The sequence below is a fragment of the Oryx dammah genome, unplaced genomic scaffold (assembly GCF_014754425.2).
Source record: "Oryx dammah isolate SB20612 unplaced genomic scaffold, SCBI_Odam_1.1 HiC_scaffold_24, whole genome shotgun sequence".
NCBI lineage: Eukaryota > Metazoa > Chordata > Mammalia > Artiodactyla > Bovidae > Oryx > Oryx dammah.
The window spans coordinates 50444762-50467278 of record NW_024070208.1 but is presented as its reverse complement, the minus strand read 5'-3'; the positions used below and the strand labels follow the sequence as shown (position 1 = coordinate 50467278).

The window sequence follows — 22517 nt, the reverse complement described above, 5'->3', positions numbered from 1 at the left end:
CCCCAATAAGAAATCATGACTAGGGTAATATTATCATGTTTCTATAAGCCAGGCATTTAATCTATCAGGTCTCCTTTTTTAAAAAATGAGACTATGTAAGGGCTGATGCTGAAGCCGAAACTCCAATACTTTGGCCACTTGATGTGACGAACTAACATTTGAAAAAACCCTGATGCTGGGAAAGACTGAAGGCGGGAGAAGGGGACTACAGAGGACGAGATCGTTGGATGGCATCACCGACTCAATGCACATGAGTTTGAGTAAACTCCGGGAGCTGGTGATGGACAGGAATGCCTGGCCTGCGGCAGTCCATGGGGTCACAAAGAGTCGGACAAGACTGAGAGACTGAACTGAGCTCGCATTGCTTTCTAACCAGGCTGCGCCGCCACAAGTCTGCGCTTGCGCAGAGGGCGCTGTGGGCGGCAGACTGGATGAGTCCATGTCTATGGGATAGGTAGGGGGCGGCGGCATCCTAAAGATAGTCGCTCTTTCCCTGCACAGGTTATATGCCAAATATTAAAACCTTTTCCTTTACAGTATTTTCTCTTTGTTACTGTCCGGCTCCATAAACCTGATGTCTTATTGAGACTAAGGAGAATAATACAAAGATGTTTCTATCCGCCCCCCCCAAGTACCCTGCGTGGGCCGGCCTCGAGGGGCGGGAAGAGGAAGCGGAAGTGTTTGCGGCTCTCGGGAGCGTCCACCAGAGTGGCTGGTGGGAGCCGTGAACGGTGCGATGGAGGAGTCCAGTGAGCCCCCGTTGGATGCTAAGTCCAAGGTAAGGCCTGGCTTGAAAGGAACTGGGGCAGCGGGCTCCGAAGCAAGAAAGACTGTTCCTTGAATTGTGTTTTCTGCTTCCATTTCAGGTCACCAACCAGGTGAGTGAGTGGCCATCCAGTCTCGTTCTCCGCCCGGCTCTGCTGGGTAAGGGACGGGCGACTGAACCTGGCCCTTCGCCCGCCGCCGGCAGCTGCGGGACGATGCCACCGTGAGCCTTTCCTAGCACTCCCCTCTACCAAGGCCTGTGTCCGCGAGTCCCTGAGTTTCGTCCCGCCTTCCTGATTGCTCCTTCCACTTTGCTCCTGAGGTTGTAGCCACTAATCTCCCCCAACCACTCCAGCCCAAAGAGTACAGACCAGATGTTAATCTTCCTTGATTAAGCGCCGTTGTTTCGACACTAGGTGCACAGTATTTGGGCATGTAATGTATACAGAGAAGAAATTGTTAAAATTTACAAAGATAGCACCGCAAACATTTTCTTAGCCCTTAAAAAGCAGTTTGTTGAAGATGAAGAGTTTACCTCTAACCTTTCATTGTTTGTATTTTTTCTGCTTGGGATAAGAATTTGAATTTTTAAGCATATCTTAGGACGGTTTCTTTGTTGCAAGAGTTCCTGTCTTGTTTCAACTAATAAACTCTTTTTAGCAAGTAACCTGTAACACTACCCAGAAGAGTACTAAAACTACCCAGAAGAGTACTAAAAGAGTATTTTAAACATAGAAGTTACCCACGACCACACAAATATAAGAAAGGGCTGAGATAAATAAGGAGAACACAAGGACTGAGAGATGTCCATTGACTGCCCTCTGACATCTGGCTCCAGCTGATCTTGCTGTTGTTTTTGAGGATTCCTGAGAGACTGGGGGAAAAGCAGATAGTAATCAACCCCCTGTCTGGCTTTGGTCAGATTTAATGCTTAATAACTTTAATTCAGTCTGTCATAAATCATCTCAACCGTTTTCTTACGTTAAGTCCTATGTTTATTTGAGTAAGGTATCCTGAGACTGAAGTATACTGGTTACAGAGTTTTAAACATTGAACCTTTTTTTTTTGAGGGGGGAGGGTGAAGGGGAAGGTGTGTTTGAAACAACACATTTATTCTTACAGTGCTGGAGAGCAGAAGTTCAAAATTATCAGAAAGGGAGAGGATATATGTATAATTAAGACTGATTTGCATTGTATGGCAGAAACCAACACAACATTGTAAAGCAATTTTCCTCCAATTAAAAAATAAATTTAAGAAAAGGCTCAAAATTAGTCTCGTGGAACTAAAGTCAAGGTACCAGCAGGACTGTATTTCCTCTGGAAGTTTTAGGGGAGAATCTGCTTCCTTGTCTGTTTCAGCTTCCTGCATTCCTTCCATGTGGCCTCTTCTTCCATCTTCAAAGTGCATCCTTCCAGCCTCTGCTTCTGTCATCACCTGTCTTTCTGCTTTCATCACCATGTTGCCTTTTTTAATGCTGATCCTTTTCCACTTTCCTCTAAAGCGCAGCTGGATAATCCAGAAAAACCTCCCCACATCAAGATCCTAAATTTAGACATATCTACAGAGTCTGTCTTGTCATGTAAAGTAACATACTCACACGTTTCTGGGGATTGCAATGTGGACATCTTAGGGGATTGTTACTCAGTGTGCTCCACATCCCTTCATGCATTTGTTCACATGTTATATGATTGTGCATCGAAAAAGCCAAGATAATTTACAAGTAGATTATTAGAAATGATATTAGAGTTTAGGAAGATGATTCAGTGTTTTTCTGCAGTTCAAACACAGAGTTGAAAAATATTTTTGAATAGATGTCATTTTTAACATTAGTAGGTCATAAGTGCCTTGAAATAAATCTAACCAAAGATGTTTGAACTTTTATGAATAAAATTATAAAAAAGTGATTGACTTCTGGTTTCTGGTCCAGTGTGTAAGGAGTTTGGAAGTCATCACTCTGCTTTAAAATAAGTGAAAAGCTGAACAGACTAAACGATGAACAGTTCTTGGATTTGTCAGAGAAGTGAGGTCACGGGCAAATTGCTGTCCCCTGAATTGGAGAGACAGGTGAATACAAAGAATCACAAATTGCCATAACACAAACCGCCATAAAATCCAGTGCCAGGGTAGGAAAACCCAAACTGTAATTGATGAATTCTTGGGAGGCTCAGTGTAGACAGTCAGTTCAGTCGCTCTTTGCGACCCCATGAATTGCAGCATGCCAGGCCTCCCTATCCATCACCAACTCCCGCAGTTTACTCAAACTCATGTCCATTGAGTTGGTGATACCATCCAGCCATCTCATCCTCTGTTGTCCCCTTCTCCTCCTGCCCCCAATCCCTCCCAGCATCAGAGTCTTTTCCAATGAGGCAACTCTTCACATGAGGTGGCCAAAGTACTGGAGTTTCAGCTTCAGCATCAGTCCTTCCAATGAACACCCAGGACTGATCTCCTTTAGAATGGACTGGTTGGATCTCCTTGCAGTCCAAGGGACTCTCAAGAGTCTTTTCCAACACCACAGTTCAAAAGCATCAATTCTTCAGCACTCAGCCTTCTTTACAGTCCAACTCTCACATCCATACATGACTACTAGAAAAACCATAGCCTTGACTAGACGGAGCTTTGTTGGCAAAGTAATGTCTCTGCTTTTGAATATGCTATCTAGGTTGGTCATAACTTTCCTTCCAAGGAGTAAGCCTCTTTTAATTTCATGGCTGCAGTCACCATCTGCAGTGATTTTGGAGTCCCCCAAAATAAAGTCTGACACTGTTTCCACTGTTTCCCCATCTATTTCCCATGAGACCAGATGCCATGATCTTTGTTTTCTGAATGTTGAGCTTTAAGCCAACATTTTCACTCTCCTCTTTCACTTTCATCAAGAGGCTTTTTAGTTCCTCTTCACTTTCTGCCATAAGGGTGGTGTCATCTGCATATCTGAGGTTATTGATATTTCTTCTGGCAAACTTAATTCCAGCTTGTGCTTCCTCCAGCCCAGCGTTTCTCATGATGTACTCTGCATATAAGTTAAATAAGCAGGGTGACAATATACAGCCTTGATGTACTCCTTTTCCTATTTGGAACCAGTCTGTTATTCCATGTCCAGTTCTAACCGTTGCTTCCTGACGTGCCTTCTCAAGAGGTAGGTCAGGTGTAGACAGATGTGAGTTAAAATCTGTTACCCCACCCCGCACCCTCAGTTGTTAGTGAGACCTCACACTTCTGTTTTACCTCCAGTAACTCAAATGGAATATTTTTATTCAAAGTTCATGATGTGTTTTTTGATATGTTTTAAAATACAGACAAAATGGTTATTTGTATTTAGTAGTATTGTAAGGTGAAAAAATCCTTGACTTAGCGATGTCATTTCTATTTGTAGTATATGCTTTTTCAATGTACCAGATATAGCTCATTTTTAGTACTAATACTAGTTTAAATTCTTTGAGCTGTAGTACCTTCTGTCTTTAAATATTTCTCACCAATATAAGAATCAGCACGATTAATTGGGACCACACGTCCAGTGAGAGTTCACACCTCACATACAGTCCATCAGCAAACATTCCCTCTTACATTCTCTAAATTTATCTCCCCTTGCTGCTACCATCTTCTTGTGTAGATACTGTTGTTGTTTAGTCAAAGTCATGTCCAGCTCTTTGCATCCCTGTGGACTGTAGCCTGCCAGGCTCCTCTGTTCATGGGCTTTCCCAGGAAAAAATACTGGAGTGGGTTTCCATGTCCTCCTCCAGGGGATCTTCATGACCTAGAGATTGAACCCATTTCTCCTGTATTACAGGCAGATTCTGTACCACTGAGCCACCAGGGAAATCCCTAGCTACTACATTTGGTTCACGGTTTAGTCTTTTTGTTTTCCTTCTTAAAACTTCCATGTGCTAGTCATCAGTCTGGAGGGACTTTGGCCATCTAGACCAGGTCTTTTCCCTTCTTGAAGCCAATTATAAGAGAGAATTTCTGTCTCACTAGAAAAAAGTCTTACATATTTTCCTTGGCCTAAAGGCTCTTCAAACAATGACGCTTTGTTTTTTCCACACTCTTCTAGCTCATGCCACTCCAGCCTCGTTCTCCAGGTATCCATGTGGCTTTTTCCTTCACTTGACTCAGGTGTCTCTGCATTCAGAAATTATCTCCTCATGGAGATCTGCCCCAGGCTGTAACTAAACAGCCTTCCTGGTCACTCTGTCCCCTTATGTGCATTTTTAAAACCTCTTTTGGGACGTCCAGTGGTTAAGACTCTGAGCTCCCACTGCAAGGGCTGTAAGGGCTGCAGTTTCATCCCTGGTTGGGGCACTAAGAGCCCATATGCCAGGAGGTGTGGCCAAAAAAAATTATTGTTTTTCACACTTTACTGCCACCATATTGTATATGTATTTGCTTATTGTCTGTCTTTCCAACTAGAATGTAAGTTTCTGAGGTCAGGAACTCTTACTTTTTTATAGTCCCAGTGCCTAGAACATAGTATTGCTATTGTTTCCTAAATACTTCACTGAATATTGAGGCATAGAGACATAGTAACTTGTCCAAAGCCACATGGGTAGAGGGATGCAGAGGTGAAATTCAAACTCAGGTCTGTCGACTTGAGTCTGAACTTGTTAAATTTAACAAACCATCCCATCTTGTCCAGCACCAGAAGGTCTAAGGTTACTCATTGCTTCACATTCTGATACTTAGAGTCATTGTTTTGAACTAATTCACGGTTCCCTTTTATAGATGTCTAATTAGAACTCCTTAGCATAGATGAATGATTGTTGCCACATTTTATTGCTTTCCTTCTTGGTAATTTTATAGTATTAACAGAAGGATGTGTATTGACCCATGACATCTAGTGCCATTTTCCTTCTTCCTATTTATGAGATATGTTTGCGAGCTCAGTCACTTCAGTCATGTTTAAATCTTTGTGACCCCATGGATTCTAGCCCACCAGGCTCCTCTGTCCATGGGATGCTCCAGGCAATAATACCAGAGTGGGTTACCATTCCCTTTTCCAGGGGATCTTCCCAACCCAGGGATCCCACCTGCATCTCTTGAATCTCCTGCATTGGCAAGTGGGTTCTTTACCACTATCATCACCTAACATAACATATATGAGACGGTGACTTAAATTTTTGTACAGTTTGTGTAATAATTGATAAAATGCATGACTGTTCTTGCTCTCCTGTGTGTTGTGTTGGGACCTGCAAGTCAAATGAGGATGTATGAACTCCCTTCAGGGACTTTACAGTCTAGTAGATGGTGGGGGAGGGAGGCAGATCCACAGATGAGTACTGTTCAAGGCAGAATGTTCTAAGTGCTGCGGTGTAAAAAGTGACATGAACATTCGTAGAACGGTTGAGTAAACCACGAAGGACTTCACAGAGCAGGGAAAACTGGGAGGCATTTTGAATTTTAGATAGACCTTTGAGAGTTGTATTCTAGAGGAATGAGCAGCATGAACAAAAGTGTAAAGACTGAAAGATAATGTAAAGAAAGGATGCGGTCCAGCTTGAGCACGAAAGTGATTTGGGACTGTGCTGTGAGGGGTCTTAACTGCCAAGGGAAGGGTTCTAACTAGTTCTCGAGGCAGTAGGGTTTTGACCTGTGATGCTAGATTTGGTTCCTTCGTAAGTAGTCTCCTCTGGATTGGAGCTGAGAAAGACCAAAGGCAAGAAACTAATTAGGGGGCCGCAGTAAAATTGAAGGCAAGCTTTTTTTTTTTTTTTTAAAGAGTCATTTGTTTATCTCATTTTTGGCTGCTCTTGAGTCTTCATTGCTGTATGCAGGCTTCCTCTAGTTGTGAGTTGGGGCTACTCTGCCTTGCGGTGCACAGGCTTCTCATTGCAGTGGCCTCTCTTCTTATGGAGCATGGACTCTAGCACAGATTTCAGTAGTTGTGGCCCGTGGTCTTTAGATTGTGGGCTTCAGTAATTGTGGTGGTTGCCACATGGCTCGGTTGCCCCATGGCTTGTGGGATCTTCTCCGAGCAGGAATTGAAGCTGTGTCCCCTGCATTGGCAGGTGGTTTCTTAACCACCAGACCGCCAGGGAAGTCTGAAGGTAGGCTTTTTAAAAGACTTTGTAATGGTGAGATTGGGAAGGAGAGAGTAAATATCAGTGGCATTGACTGAAATCAGATCTTGAGTACCTAGGAATTCGTGTTTTGTGTTGCAGAGAGAAAAATCAAAATTAACTGAAGTTTCAAACCTGAGCCACTTGGAGAAAAGGTCATTAAAACATTGCTTTAATTATTTGTATTTGCTACAGTTTCTATAAATGAATAGAGTTAAGATTAGCTAGTTTTTAGATTTTATTTTTGATAAATATCATATATCACAGTAAGTTTATTAACAAAGCTATTTTCAGCTAGTTGTGTTTGCTCTGTTTGAGTTATCTGTCACTGCATGACAAACCACCCCAAACTTAGTGACTTAAAACAGCTGTTTAATTGTTTCTCATGAGTCTGTGGGTTAACTGGGCTTAGCTGGGTGGTGGTTTCTACGCCCTCTCAGGTCAGCTGGGACCTCAGTCATCTAGGAGCCTAGTTGGGCCGGAAGTGAAGAGGTCTCACTCACGTGCTAGTCACGACCTGGCCTGAGCTGATCATAGGCGTGACTTGGTTCTTCCTCATGTGGCTGCTCACGTCATGGTGGCTGGGTTCCAAGTGGGTAGGTTCCAAGATCCAGCATTCCATGAAGAAGGAAGCACACGCTTCCAGTTCTCTTAAGGCTCAGGCTCACAGGTTCCAGAGCACCTCTTCTGCCATATTTTACTTGTCAAAACAAGCACAGGGACAGCTCAGATTTGTGCAGGGAGAAAATAAGGCCCCCTTCTTGATGTGAGGAGTGATGTGTACTTACAGAGAGGAGTGGCATTAGTTGTTGGAAACTGTCTTTGGAGATCATTTACCATATACCCCTGAATTTCTAAACATATTAGTTCAACAGATAACGTATTGGAACACTCAGTTTGTATCAGATCAGATAATGTTATAGTAGATTCAGTAGTAACTAGACTGATAAGGCCATTTCCCCCTATGGTGACATAGGGGATGAACCATAATTAACATGATTTTAGAAACTGTTCTAAAGGCTTCCCTGGTGCTCAGCAGTAAAGAATCTGCCTGCCAGTGTTGGAGACCCAGGTTCAATGCCTGGGTCAGGAAGATCCCCAGGAGAAGGAAATGGCAACCCACTCCAATATTCTTGCCTGAGAAATCCCACGGACTGAGGAGCCTGGTGGGCTAACAATCCATGGGGTCACAAAGAATTGGACACGATTTAGCAACTAAATAAAATCAATAAGTCCTATGAAGAAAATCAAAGCATGGATGAAGGTGCTGCTGAGCAAGATGAGAAAGGCTTAGCAAACATTGTCTACTTAGGCTAGAGCTAATAATATTCACAGGTGGCTAGTGGCTTCTGTATTGGACAATTCAGGTCTAGCATTTAGAAGATGCTAAACATTCTTGCCCCATCCCAGACCTGTCTGCTTTTCTTTACTTATTAGAACTTCATGTAATTCTGAATCATTGTCTTGTTGCAGCTAAGTATTGATATAATGAAAAGGGCTGGGATATGGAATCAGACAAATTTGGATTTGAATACCAGCTCTATTAGTTTTGTATCCTTGGATGAGTTGCTTAACCAATCTTTTCCTTATGGTACAGAGAGCAGTTAATGTGTACAGAATACTTTCCATTTGAAAACTTTCATTTAAAAAAGGAGAGAACATATAAGTGTGTATTTTGTGATTTTGGCTATAAAACTTGCATACAAAAACTAGGAATGAGGACACAGGAATATGACGATAGTTTTTCAGATAGCACAGTTTTGCATGATTATTTTTTAAATTTTCTCCTAGGTTGTATTTTGAAAAATAAAAGTTAAATTTAAACTGAAATGGTCTTAAAATTTTTTTCTTTGTACACAGTTTTTATTGTGATGCTTTTATGTTACTGATAACTTCAGCCATAATTTTTCGTTATTGTTCAGTTGCTAAATTGTGCCCAACTCTTTGCTACCCCGTGTATTGCAGCATGCCGGGCCTCCCTGTCCTTCATTATCTCCTGGAGTTTGCTCAAACTCATGTCCATTGAGTCGGTGATGGCATCCAACCATCTCATCCTCTGTCAACCCCTTCTCCTCTTGCCCTCAGTCTTTTCCCAGTGTCAGGGTCTTTTCCAATGAGTTGGCTCTTTGTGTAAGGTGGCCAAAGCACTGGAGCTTCAGCATCAGTCCTTCCAATGAATATTCAGGGTTGATTTCCTTTAAGATTGACTGGTTTGATTTCCTTGCTGTCCAAGGGACTCTCAAGCATCTTCTCCAGCACCTCAATTTGAAAGCATCAATTCTTCGATGCTCAGCCTTCTTTATTGTCCAACTCTCACATCCATACATGACTATTGGAAAAACCATAGCTTTGATTATATGGTCCTTTGTAGGCAAAGTGATGTCTCTGATTTTGAATATTTGAATATGCTGTCTAAGTTTGTCATAGCTTTTCTTCCAAGGAGCAAGTGTCTTTGAATTTCATGGCTGAGGTCACCATCTGCAGTGATTTTGGAGCCCAAGAAAAGAAAATCTGCCACTGTTTTCATTTTTTCCCAACCTATTTACCATGAAGTCATGGGACCAGATGCCATGATCTTCATTTTTTGAATGTTGAGATATAGGCCAGCTTGTGAAATGATTTTAGTGTGACAGACTACAGCTAATTTCTTTGTTTACTTTTTTTATCTATACTTGCATCTTGATTGTTTTTTTTCTTTGTGTTCATTTTACTTATGGATATTCTCATTTTTTTTTAAGTACTGAGTTTTTCTGTATTTTTTCTTTTCAAATCGTTTCCTTCATTCTATAAGAAATTTGGACTATTTTGCTTTATTTTTAATATTCTCCACAGCTCTGTTTTTGTTTTTTATTCTTTTGAAAATCTTCTCTGCAGCTAATTCCTATTTGAGGCTCAACACACTTCTTAGAAGTCTTATTTTTAATTTGCATGTAAATACTCAGTTTAGAATTTGAGAAATTCTCATCCCATAAACTTAATCCCAGCTGTTTTCTCCATGTGAAAAGCTCTTTTCCCCACAGTAAATGACAGCTCTCCCTATTTTCCCATCTGCCAGTTCCACCATCATAATGGTCAGTGAATGCCAACACTGTGTTCTTTAATTGTTGTTCTGCTTGAAATGTTCTGGATAATCCAGAGTTTTATTTCAGACTTTTAAATATTTTACTATATCATTTTATTGTGGACAGTAAAAATATAACTTCTTGCATCAATGAGTTGTATGGCCAAATACATTTAAAAAATGATTGGTTAGGTTTCTGAATGTCACCATCTAACTGATATAAAATGGTATCTCTAATTATGAACTCCCTTGAAGTCTGTTCTGAAATTTCTAGCTGCTTAGTGAACATTCCTATTTAGATATTCCTTATCCCTTTTTTGTGTGTTAGTTTTATTGGAGTATGGTTGATTTACAATATTGTGTTTTGGATGTACAGCAAAGTGATTAAGTTACATATACATATACATATATTAATTGTTTTTTAGATTCTTTTCTCATATAGTTTAATTATCACGTTTTGATAATACTTTTAGACTTAAAATATAAAAAGTCCTGGTTCCTATATGATATATTCTCCTAGTCATTCGGGCTCAAACTTTCATAACCCTGCAGACAATCATCAAGACTTGTCAAGTCATTCTTTTATCGATAAGCCTAATCCTATGTGTCACCACTGTAGTTCCGGTACAGAAAACCTTGAACCTGGATTACTGTGTTCTCCTGCCACCAGATGAATATTTTTAAATCAATACTTTCATGCTCTTCTCTGTACTCAGAAACTTTTAGTGAGTAACCATTGCCAATTGGAAAAGTTTAAATAACTGACATGGTAATGTTTTTCATAATAAGGTAAAATACAGTTGACCCTTGAACAGCATAGGGATTAATCAATATGTAATTTATAGTTGGTTCTCCATATCCTGGGTTCCTCTTCCTGTATGTGGATTCAGCCAACTGTAGACCGTGTAGTACTCTGCTGTTTACTATTAAAAAGAAGCTGTGTGTAAGTGGACCCCTGCATTCAAACCCACATTTTTAAAGAGTCAACTCTTAACTTTTGAAAACTTATACAATTTTGCAAAAAGTTATGGCTTCTTGATTCTTGAACTTTTGTCAGCTCTATTTTCCATACTTTCTTATAAGAACCTTTCACTTGAAGACAGATAAATGTTCTTCCCCTTAAGCCACATATCAACTGTCTTCATCTCTAGTTGGTTCAACTTAATATTCACCAAGCATTTGTTCTTTGCTCTATGTATATTTAAGGAATATATAAAACATTTTTTCCCTCTCATTTTCAGTTCTGTTATTCTTCAAACCTTAAGTTTATTCCCACTAATGCTTTCCTTTCAATAAAATTTTCCTTTCAACCAGAAATGTGGAGCTCACTGACATATCCTCCCCTTCTTCTGCTACATGTGCAAGGGAACACATATACCAAAACATACATAACATATGAATTATTTAATGAATAATTTTACTTTTTCTAGTTGTATTGAGATATAATTAAAATACAACTCTGCATAATGACTCGACATACATATACTGCAGGATGATTACTATAGTATAGTTAATTAACCTCCATCTCCTCAAATAGCTACCCAAAAAATGGGTAATTTAAAGGTGAACATCTGTGTAATTACAGTCAAAATGCAAGAAATACAACAGTACAAAGTACAACTACCTTTCCCTGGTGGCTCAGAGGTAAAGAATCCCCTTGCAGTGCAGGAGATGTGGGTTTGACCCCTGGGTCAGGAAGATCCCTTGGAGAAGGGAATGGCAGTCCACTCCAGGATTCTTGCCTGGAAAATCCCATGGACAGAGACAGGAGTCGGTCATAACTTGGTGACTAAACCACTGCCACACAGTACCCTAGAAGCTCACCATATGCCCCTCCCCGATCAAATATCCTCCACTTTGCTCCCTGGAGGTAATGATTATCCCTGTGTGATAATCATAGTCTTGCTTTTTTCCATAGTTTTGCCATCTGTATATGCATCTGTAAACAATATCATATTTACTTTTTTTCAAGTTTTAAGTGAATGGAATAATGAAATTTTTGACTTGTCTCTTTCAAGATTTTTTTGTGTTAAGGGTAGCTGAAATTCTTTCATTTTCATTGCTCTGCAGTATTTCATTTATTACTGATGAACATCTGAGTATCTATAGTTTAGGGCTATTTTGAATATAACTTCTGAGAACTTTATTATATAAGTATCTTGTTTTTCTAAGTTTTATCCTTAGTAATTGACTCACTGGATCTCTGGACATGTATAACTTCAGTGAAGCTAATTTTCTGAAAGACTGGCCCAGTTTAGACTACCATCAGTGCATTGTGACACATCCTTCCATGCCAGTTTTGGAATCGTCAAACTTAAAATTGTGCTATTTTGGTGGGTGTGTAGTGATATCTCTTTGTGGTTTAAATGTGCATTTTCCTGTTTCCTTTCATATATTTATCAGCTTGTGGGTCTTTTCTTGTTTACCCATTATCCTTTCTCTATTTTTGTATGGGAAACTTTTATTTAAAAAGGACTTGTACAGTCTTTTTACTTATCAAAGATGTTAACCTTTTATCAGGACCAGCCTGGCCTTCATACTGTAGTTGATTTTGTCTAAAGCCAGTCTGAAGATGGGAGGAAAGTTTGGTCCTTATGGTAAACCCACCTTTTAAAAAATTTTATTAATAAGTAAAGCTTTTTGCCCAGTAAGCATTCATTTGGTTGCAAAAGGTATTGGTCAATAGGTACTTTTGGTAAGTGCCTACTGTATCCTACCTATCTGCCTAAGCTTTGGGTACAAGATACAAAATTTTCTTCCGTATACTGTCTTAATGTTTGAGCTCTGTATTAAGGGCTGCATTTATCCAGTCCTGTTTTATGTCATGGAAACACTGAGCAATCATTGAAAAGAATTAGCTAGAAAGTATTGAGGCAACCAGTAGTCAATAAGCATGTAATCTTTGGAGTCAAAAAGACTTTGGTTTCAGCTGTGAGTCCAGAAATGTGTGACCTTGTGCATATTATGTCAGCACTCTGAAATTCAGTTTTATCATCTGCAAAATGGAAATAATAGTCTATAATGTTATGATGATTGAGTGTGGCATTTAATGCATGTAAACTGCCTAGCACATCACCTGCCAAGTATCCGTCAGCAGTGATGAAATCTAAAACCACCTTCCCCAGTATTCATGCTAGTGTAAGGTTTCAGGTCAAGGACTGAGATGAGGAAGGAAATGAATTGTTCTCATGTGTGCCTCAGTCAAATATGACGATGGTATATAACTCACGTTCCACTTTAGGACTTTCGGGTTGTGAAATGCAGGAAGGACATATGTGGAACAGGAAAATGAGATGAGAGATGATTCAAAAGTCCCCTTAAGGACAGAAGCAAACTGAAAAACAAAGGAAAATGATATTGACACGTCTACCTCCATTCCACATCTGGTGGAAAATTTTGTTTTTGTGTTTTCCCTTTTGTAATTATGACAGTGTTGTTGTTTTCCAACCCTGTTTGTGTCCCTTTGCCTCTCTCCATGTTCATTTGATTATTATCCCCCTAACAATATTAAATTGAAGACATTTTCTTTTATTATGATTGGCCTTGAAGTTAAAACTTGAATTCGAGAGCAGTAAATGTGAATAAATATCTGCATTCAGGGCAATGTTATAACTGGTGTATTATTATGAACTCTTTTATTACAGCTCATAGATTTTCAGTGGAAGCTGGGTATGGCTGTGAGCTCCGACAGTTGCAGATCTCTTAAGTATCCTTATGTTGCAGTGATGCTCAAGGTGGCAGATCATTCAGGCCAAGTGAAGAACAAGTCCTTTGAAATGACAATCCCACAGTTTCAGGTTTGTGATATAACGTATTCAGTTTTAGCTGTTATTCTATAACTGCTGCTTAAAAAGATACATAAAATCATTTTTAAGAGAAAATTTTAACTTGATTTGCAATTCTTTTGAGTGCTTTACATTTATTAACACATACAAAAGATCTCAATTTGTTTTATTTTGGAATTATTAATATATTATTTTCAATGTAACATTTTGAATTTGTATACTTTGACACTCCATCACTTCTGTAGTACTCATCTGTGAGTGTATTTAAGAAATTTGCATCTTTTCTAGCAGGGTATTTACTTTGTATTTAACTGTTTTATTGTTCTTAGGCTTAATATTCGATAAAGCTAAATTAATCTTACCTTTGAACAGTATTGACCTTGAATTTTCTGACTACTGATGTTTACTAAATGCAGATCAGACCACTAATACTAGTACTTGATAGCTAATTTTATCTGCTAGGGTTTTGAGTAACTTAGTAGTTTATATTTAGAATCATATATATTATTATTATTTTTAGTGTGTGTGTGCACACGCACACTCAGTTGCTCGATGTATCCAATTTTCTGTGGGCCCATGGAGTAAAGCCCACCAGGCTCCTCTGTCCATGGAATTCTCCAGGCAAGAATACTGGAGTGGATTGCCATTTCATCCCCCAGGGGATCTTCCTGACCAAGGGATCAAACCTGTAACTGTTGAGTCTCTTGCATTGGCAGGCGGATTCTTTATCACTGCACCACCTGGGAAGCCCATTATATATATTATTATTTCACCTCTTTTCTGTAAGCAAGAAAGGGAGAAAGAAGGTAGATGAGAAATCAGATTTTCTTTTCAATGTACATACAGGGAAATGCTTTGTCTTTGGCTAATTTAACTGACCTTAGAGTTTTGTTTTTGTTTGTTCATTTTGATACCTATGGTGAGTGAAAAGATATGAATTCTTACTTACAGCTCTTCCTACTCTAAAAAAGTCAAATAATCTAAGAAAGGCCACCATGATTAATGAAATGGAAATGTAATGAGAATTCTTTATAAAACTGAAAATATATTGGTCCCAGACTTCTTTTTTCTTCTTCTTGATATATATATTTTATTGAAATATGGTTGACTTAACAGTGTTTCAGGTACACAGCAGGGTGATTCAGTTATACATATACATATGTTATTTTTGAGATTATTTTCCATTATAGGTTATTACAAGATATTGACTATTGTTCCCTGTGCTATACAATATACCTTTGTTGCTTGTTGTATATCTGCTGTTTATTTTAAATTAGAAATCTAGCATTCTATTCATACAAAATCAAGTGGAATCAAAATGTCATAATTTTTTTAGTTAGACAAAATTTATGTTTTCTAAAATATATATATTACACATACTATATATATATACACATATATGTATACAAAAGCTTTTCTACCACACTTGATAAAGACTTGAGAAGGAACTTCAAAAAAAAAGAGAGAGAGAGAAAAGTTGGAGACATTGGAAAGCATAAACGAAGTGAAATGGGAGCACTGAATATAGAATAGGAAAAATGGAACAAACTAGATAAAAATAAAAGATCATCCTATAGTCCAGTTGTTTTTACACATGGCTGCTCATTAGAAACATATCTGGGGTTTTGAAGAAAAAAAGTAATACCTGGGCATTTGTATTTTTTAGCAAATTCCAAGATAATTCTCATATGCATCTGGATTTTTAAAAATGATTACAAATTTTTCTATTAAATAGCAATTTTGGTGATACAGAATTCTATTTTCTTCTGTCGACCAGTCATGATACAATGGTAATAAGTGAGTAATAGTTACATAATCACAGTAGTAAAAGATGTTGATCAGTTTTCACAATCAATTGTCAGACAAAAAAGATAATTACAGTTGCAAGCCATAATGGGAACATGATTAGCCTAACAGTATAAAATAATTACATATACTTTAGGGAGTCAAGCAGAGTGATGTGGTAAGTCGAACTGCATACATGCATACGTTTTCATCTGCCTGGCCAGTCTTTTGGTTGGTGCATCAATCCATTTACATTTAAGGTAATTATCAATATGTATGATCCTATTTCCATTTTCTTTTAGGTGTATTTTCTGTAGCTCTTTTCCTTCTCTTGTGTTTCCTGTCTGGAGAAGTTCCTTTAGCATGTAAAGATGGTTTGGTGGTGCTGAATCTCTTAACTTTTGCTTGTCTGGAAAGCTTTTGACTTCTCCATTGTATCTGAAGGAGAGTCTTGCTGAGTATTCTTGGTTGTAGGTTCTTCCTTTCCATCACTGTAAATACTTCGTGCCTTTCTCTTCGGGCTTGTAGAGTTTCTGTTGAGAAATCAGCTGACAGCCTGATGGGAGTTCCCTTGTATGTTGTGTGTCATTTTTCCCTTGTTGCTTTTAAATTTTTTTTGTCAGTTTAATAACTGTGTGTCTTGGGGTGTTCCTCCTTGGGTTCATCCTGCCTGGGACTCTCTGCTTTTCTTGGACTTGGTTGATTATTTCCTTTCCCCTCTTAGGGAAGTTTTCAGCTATTATATCTTCAAATATTTTCTCAAGTCCTTTCCCTCTCCTCCTCCTGAGACCACTGTAATGCGAATGTTGGTGCTTTAATGTTGTCCCAGAGGTCTCTTAGGCTGTCTTCATTTTTTTTTTCTTTTTTCATTCTTTTTCTGTATTCTCTTCTGTGGTAGTGATTTCTACCATTCTGTCCTTCAGGTCATTTATCCGTTCTTCTGCCTCCATTATTCTCCTTTCTCCTATTGATTCCTTCTACTGTGTTGTTCATCTCTGTTTGTTCTTTAGTTCTTCTAGATCTTTTGTAAACATTTCTTGCATTTTCTCTGTTCTGTTTCTGAGATCCTGGATCAAGTTCAATATCATTATTCTGAATTATTTTTCTAGAAAGTTGCCAATCTCTACTTCATTTAATTGTTTGGGGGGTTTTATCATGTCCCTTCATTTGGGTTATAACTCTCTGCTTTTTCAACCTGATTAACTTTCTGTAATGTGGTTTTTGTCCTAGTCACCATGGGACTGTGGTTCTTCTTGCTTCGTCTGTCTGCTCTCTGGTGGATGAGGCTAAGAGGCATCTGTAAGTTTCCTGATGGGAGGGAGAAGGTGGGAAAAACTAGGTCTTGCTCTGGTGGGCAGGGCCTTGCTCAGTAAATCTTTAATCCAATTATCTGCTGATGGGTGGAGTTGCACTTGGCCTGTGGGCTCTATGGTAGGGTTAATGGCAGCCTCCAAGAGGGCTTATGCCAAGGGGGACATAGGGCCAGGAAGGCCTTAATCCTGGAAGGCCAGGACTGCTGCTCCCAGTGCCTCCATCCCTGTGGTGAGCCGTTGCCAACCCATGCATCCACAGAAGACTCTCTGACACTTGCGGGTAGTTTTGGTTCTGTCTCCTATGGGTTTGCTGCTCCTTTGCTCTGGGTCTTGGTGTGTAAAAGGTTTTGTTTGTGCCCTCCAAGACCGGAGTCTCTGTTTCCCCCCGTCTTATGGAAGTCCTGTAATTAAATCCCGCTGGCCTTCAAGGTCAGATTCTCTGGGAATTCCTAGTGCCTTTGTCAGATCCCCAGGCTGGAAAGTCTGACATGGGGCTCAGAACCTCCACAAGTGGGAGAACCTCTTCGGTATTACTGTTCTCCAGTTTCTGGTTTGCCTACCTGGTGAGTATGGGATTTGATTTTATTGTGATTGTGCCCCCTCCCTCTGCTGTGGCTTCTTTGTCTTTGGATGTGGGGTATTTTGGTGCGTTCCAGCATCCTCCTGTTGATTGTTGTTGAACAGCTGGTTGCAATTTTGGTGCTCTTGCAAGAGGAGATGAGTGCACGTCCTTCTACTCCACCATCTTGAACTGGAACCCCAGACTTCTATTTTAAGAAAATCTGCTCATATACCACTCAAGGATGCTTTTCTGTAATTTCTTTATTTTCGCTGTTGCCTGGGCTTTTCTCTGTTTGTAGCAAGCGGGGGGTAGATGCAGTACTTGGGCTTCTCTTGTTATGGAGGACAGGCGTGCGGGCTTCAGTGGTTCTGACACGCAGACTTAGTTGCTCCAAGGCATGTGGGTCCTCCCTGGACCAGGGATTGAACCCAGGTCTCCTGCATTGGCAGGCAGATTCTTTACCACTGAGCCACAGGGGAAAGCCCTCTGGGATACTTTTGATTTCTTTTACAAACTGTATTTTCCCCCAGCTTTCTTGAGGTAAAATTGACAGAAATTGTATACATGCAAGGTATACTATGTGATGTTTGGGTGTATGTTTACATTGTGAAAAGATTCCCACTGTCAAACTAATTAATATATCCATCATCTCAGATAGTTAACATTTTGTGTGTGTGTGGTAAAAACTTGAAATCTCTTCTCTAGCAGATTTCAAATATGTAGTGCATTATTATATTATTAACTGTGGCCAGCACCTATGCCTTAGGTCTCCAGAGCTTACTTACCTTGTAACTGAAAAGTTCTACCTGCATTTCCTCATGTCCTCTACTTTCCCAGCCTTGATAACTGCTATCTATTCTCTGTTACCATGAATCTCACATTTTTTTAGATTCCACATATAAGTAAGATCATGTAGTATTTGTCTTTCTGTGTCTGGCTTATTTTACTTAGCATATTGTCCTCCAGGTTCACCCATATTGTCAAAAATAGCACAACTGCCTTCTTCTCAAAGGATGAATAATACTGTGTATATATACACACCACATTTTCTTTATCCATTCATCTGTCAGTAGACACTTGGGTTGTTTCCATACCTTGGCTATTGTGAGTAACGCTGCATTGAATCTGAGAGTGCAGATATCTTTTTGAGGTAGTGATTTTAAGGATTTTCTTTCCTTTTAATTTCTGTCTCTTAGAACTGATATGTCCACTTTAGAACAAAAAAGGGTCATGCTTCAACACTATTAATGTGAAATGGTGTCTTAGAAGCAGTTAAGACTAGGTTGAAAAGACATAAATGCAGTGTATTGTGATATATGAGTAGCCTTCAGCTGAATATAAAGACCAAATCCACTTCAAAAAGTAATACAGGTCTCAGTCCTTTTGTAATTTATAATACTGGACTAATTCTTATTTTTCTTTGCTGCATTTTTGCTCCCAGATTCCACCTCTTAAAATTTTCTCAGGAAAAAGGTCACAAATGGGACAGTCCTTTTAAAGTTAGTTCTTACATGGCTGATAGCTAACAAGGCAGTCAGAGCCTGTTAGTCCCATTACAAAACTGTGGATGAAGGAACATTCTTTGAGCTTTTGATTAATATCTTTCTAGTAGCTGAAATTGGAGAAGGCAGTGGCAACCCACTCCAGTACTCTTGCCTGGAAAATCCCATGGATGGAGGAGCCTAGTAGGCTGCAGGCCATGGGGTCGCTAAGAGTTGGATACAACTAAGCCACTTCACTTTCACTTTTCACCTTCATGCATTGCAGAAGGAAATGGCAACCCACTCCACTGTTCTTGCCTGGAGAATCCCGGGGACGGGGGAGCCTGGTGGGCTGCCGTCTATGGGGTCACACAGAGTTGGACACGACTGAAGCGACTTAGCAGCAGCAGCAGCAGTAGCTGAAATTATGATCATCAGTATATGTTTTTGAACAAATGTTTACTTTCTCCTTCATAATAAATTTACACATGAATTAAAACAAAATACAGATACTCTTTTAAGAAGCAAAATAGAGAATTAAGTCCAAAGAAGAGGGAAAATATGAGGATATAAATCTAGGTGGTGCTAGTGGTAAAGAATCCTCCTGCTAATGCAGGAGACGCAAGAAATGCTGGTTCGATCCCTGAGTCAGAAAGATCCCCTGGAGGAGGAAAGAGCAATCCAGTCCAGTATCCTTGCCTGGAAAATCCCATGGACAGAAGAGCCTGGCAGGCCCTAGTCCATGGGATTGCAAAGAGTCAGACACCACTGAGCACACACACATATAAGCTGCTGTCAGTGTTGGGTCTCGCTTATTGTAATTGACAAGACAGCCTCTATCAATCATCCTGAAATGCAGTCTTTCACTAAATTAAAACTGGTTCAAAGCCTGGGACCCAATGTGTCATTTTTTAAAAGTCTTTATTGTTTATGACAGTGCTGGACATTTAATAAATCTTCCTAGTGTGGTCCTAAAGAACTTTGTTGGATGCTTTCAGAAAGTTTATTTATGAGCTAATTATTCAACCCTACAGTAGTATTTTTGCTTGCACCAGATTACACCTTTTGCTTCTTATGGTAAGCTTCGAATAATAATGGTTGAGAATTTAACATTAAAATGCAGACTTAATAAGTTATAGACCCTCCGCTGGACAGATATAATTAAAAGAACTAAAGAATCCTCTAAAAGCAAAATTAATGTTGTTTCCCCCTTTCTCCTCAGAATTTCTACAGACAATTCAAGGAAATTGCTGCAGTTATTGAAACTGTGTGAAAACTGATTCTAAACTGAAAATAATCTAAAATCACGGACTTCACTTTCTGCAACAAAGCTGCTTAAGGATTGAATGATATTTATTGAATGAAAATTATACTTTTGGTTTTCCACTTTTTTAAATAATAATAAAAAAAATCAGACAAACAGGAATTACAAAGTGGTGATCGATGCACAGCTTTGTGAATGTACCAAGAACCACTGATTTGGTAGTTTAAAGGGTAAATTCTGTGGTATGTGAATTATATCTTAATAAAAAAAATAAATCAAACAGTTGAATAATAGTAAAAGCAACACAAGTTTATGTATTAAACCAACAGTTTTAAAAATTACTGGTAGTGTTACCCATTTTATAAACAAGCTCTTACATAGATGCCTTTATATACAGTCTTATATATAAAGTATATATAAATGGCAAAAGTAGTATTTGCTTAGGATAATGTTACTTTACAATTTCAGTTTTATAACATTCATTTGCTATGAAAGCAGTTAGTGAGAAGAGTGAGGCTGCTGCTTCTCAAAAAAATTTGGAATCAGGTTAGGATTGGCCATTGCTCCCTTATATTAGCCAAGCATTCAGATATTTCTGTTATTAATATTGTAGAGAGTTCAAGTATATGCAGACATAGAAAGATAAGTTTTATTAAGAATTTATATACAACTGAGTTAACCTGGTAACACAGATTATTGTGTTAGGTGATCTCTTGAATTTAGATTTGTAAACCAGTTAAAATATTTTATAAAACCACAACAGTCGACACTATATGGCATTGCTCAGTTAAACAGATCACTGGAATAGACTATGTGGCCTAGAAATAGATCAAGATATTTGAGACAAAGATGGTATTTTAGTTGGATGAGAAAACAATTTAATAAATGATACTAGCAGTTACAGCACATACAAAAGTAAATTTCAGATGAGTTAACGATTTAACTATAAAATATAAAAATTAGAAGTGCTACAGAATATTTATGTTAACTAAGGCTTAGGAAGACAGCAGTTCCACAACTGTAATATAAAACAAATATATCTGAAATATAAGAATTAAAAAATCATATGTGAGAAAAAAATGGGTCCTAAACAAAAGATCTACTATGTTGATGTGTAAGTTAGCTCTTAGTCTACAAACAAATTTCTTTAAATATTTGAAATAAGATATTTTTATGTAAGAAATTAAATGTTCACTTAACTGTGAGAAAGACTGAGGGAATGAGGAGAAATTATTGCTGGCTTTTAGAAAACCCAGTAGTGCAGGAATTTCAGGGAAAGCCCCTGCCAGTACTCTCTGCACAATGCAGGATGTCACCTGGAAGCCACTATACAGGCCATTTCTGCCATCTGTCAGCATGTTCGAATGAAGTAAAGGCTGCCTGCTTTCTTCACTCTTCTAGTTTCAGTGAGAGTGTCTCTGATTGGTGGAAGTTAAACCAGGATCCTGTTGACACAGGAATCTGGTCAATTGAGTTTCTAGTCTTTCAGCACCTTTGGAAGGGAGATTTAGAAAAGTAAAAATGGTGCTGAGTATTCGTACTCTGCTGACAGAAATTATTATGGTCTTTTTTGCAAAGTGATGTAGACAAGTTGTGTAGAAATTTCACAACTCAGAAATTGCAGTTGAGAAATACATCCTTTGGAATAAAGCCGCTAATCTATATAAAAACATTTGCAAATTTGGCTAAATGTTCACCCAGTTCCAGTTTGGGCACACAAGAAGGCTGCATTTTCCAGCCTCCCTTGCAGTGAGGTTGGGGCCTCTGATTGGGTTGTAGCCAGTGGAATCTGGGGCAGACGTGTCCCAAACCACATCCAGTCTTTGTCATAAACCTTTCCTTGGCTTCCAAGCTTTCTCTCATGTTGACTGCTAGAAATGAAAATATCTGAGATAGGAAACCCATAAGATGGATCCCCTGGATCACGACTGGAGGCACACTCATGGTAACAGCCTGACTTGCACCAGGCAGTGATGTCAGCTAGAAATAAACTCTTGTTGTGGTAAGCTGGTGAGATTTTTAGAGTGTTCGTTACAACAGCAAGTGAGCATAAACTTGAATAACAAGATATTTGTGTGAAGATTTTTATTGTAACATTTCCTCAAGCAGTACAAAGCAAAATAAAGGAAGCAGCGACTGTCTGTTATAAAGAATAAATGGTTGAATAAATTCATTGTATCTCTGCTATACCATACCACTCACCTGTGATTATCAATATGTATTGACAATACACCTGCTGTTAACATACAGCTATTTCATAAAACCATGTAAAATGTACTCAGTATATAGTTGAATTCTTAATGGAAAATTAGGGAAATCAAGGAAAGATGTTTACTGGATTGTAAGAGGAAAGATGTTTACCGGATTGATGGAGAGGGTATATGAAGAGGGAGAGGAAGTGCAATTAAAAAATTATTTTTAAGTTCATATTGCATTATTAAAAAATA

General features: G+C 38.8%; 1 protein-coding gene across 1 annotated transcript; it reads left to right on the top strand.

Annotated features, from left to right (window-relative positions):
- COMMD6 (COMM domain containing 6) lies at positions 1 to 22243 on the top strand. Its single transcript, XM_040266880.1, has 4 exons — positions 1 to 778; positions 867 to 878; positions 13525 to 13677; positions 20029 to 22243. The coding sequence occupies exons 1-4, from the start codon at positions 737 to 739 to the stop codon at positions 20077 to 20079; spliced, it is 258 nt and encodes an 85-aa protein (XP_040122814.1). The 5' UTR covers positions 1 to 736; the 3' UTR covers positions 20080 to 22243.
- The last annotated feature ends 274 nt before the right edge of the window (positions 22244 to 22517 follow it).

Coding starts and splice junctions, on each gene's coding strand:
- COMMD6 (XM_040266880.1), top strand. CDS start 737: ATGGAGGAGTCCAGTGAGCCCCCGTTGGATGCTAAGTCCAAG. Junction 13,678..20,028: donor TGACAATCCCACAGTTTCAG/GTTTGTGATATA, acceptor CTTTCTCCTCAG/AATTTCTACAGACAATTCAA.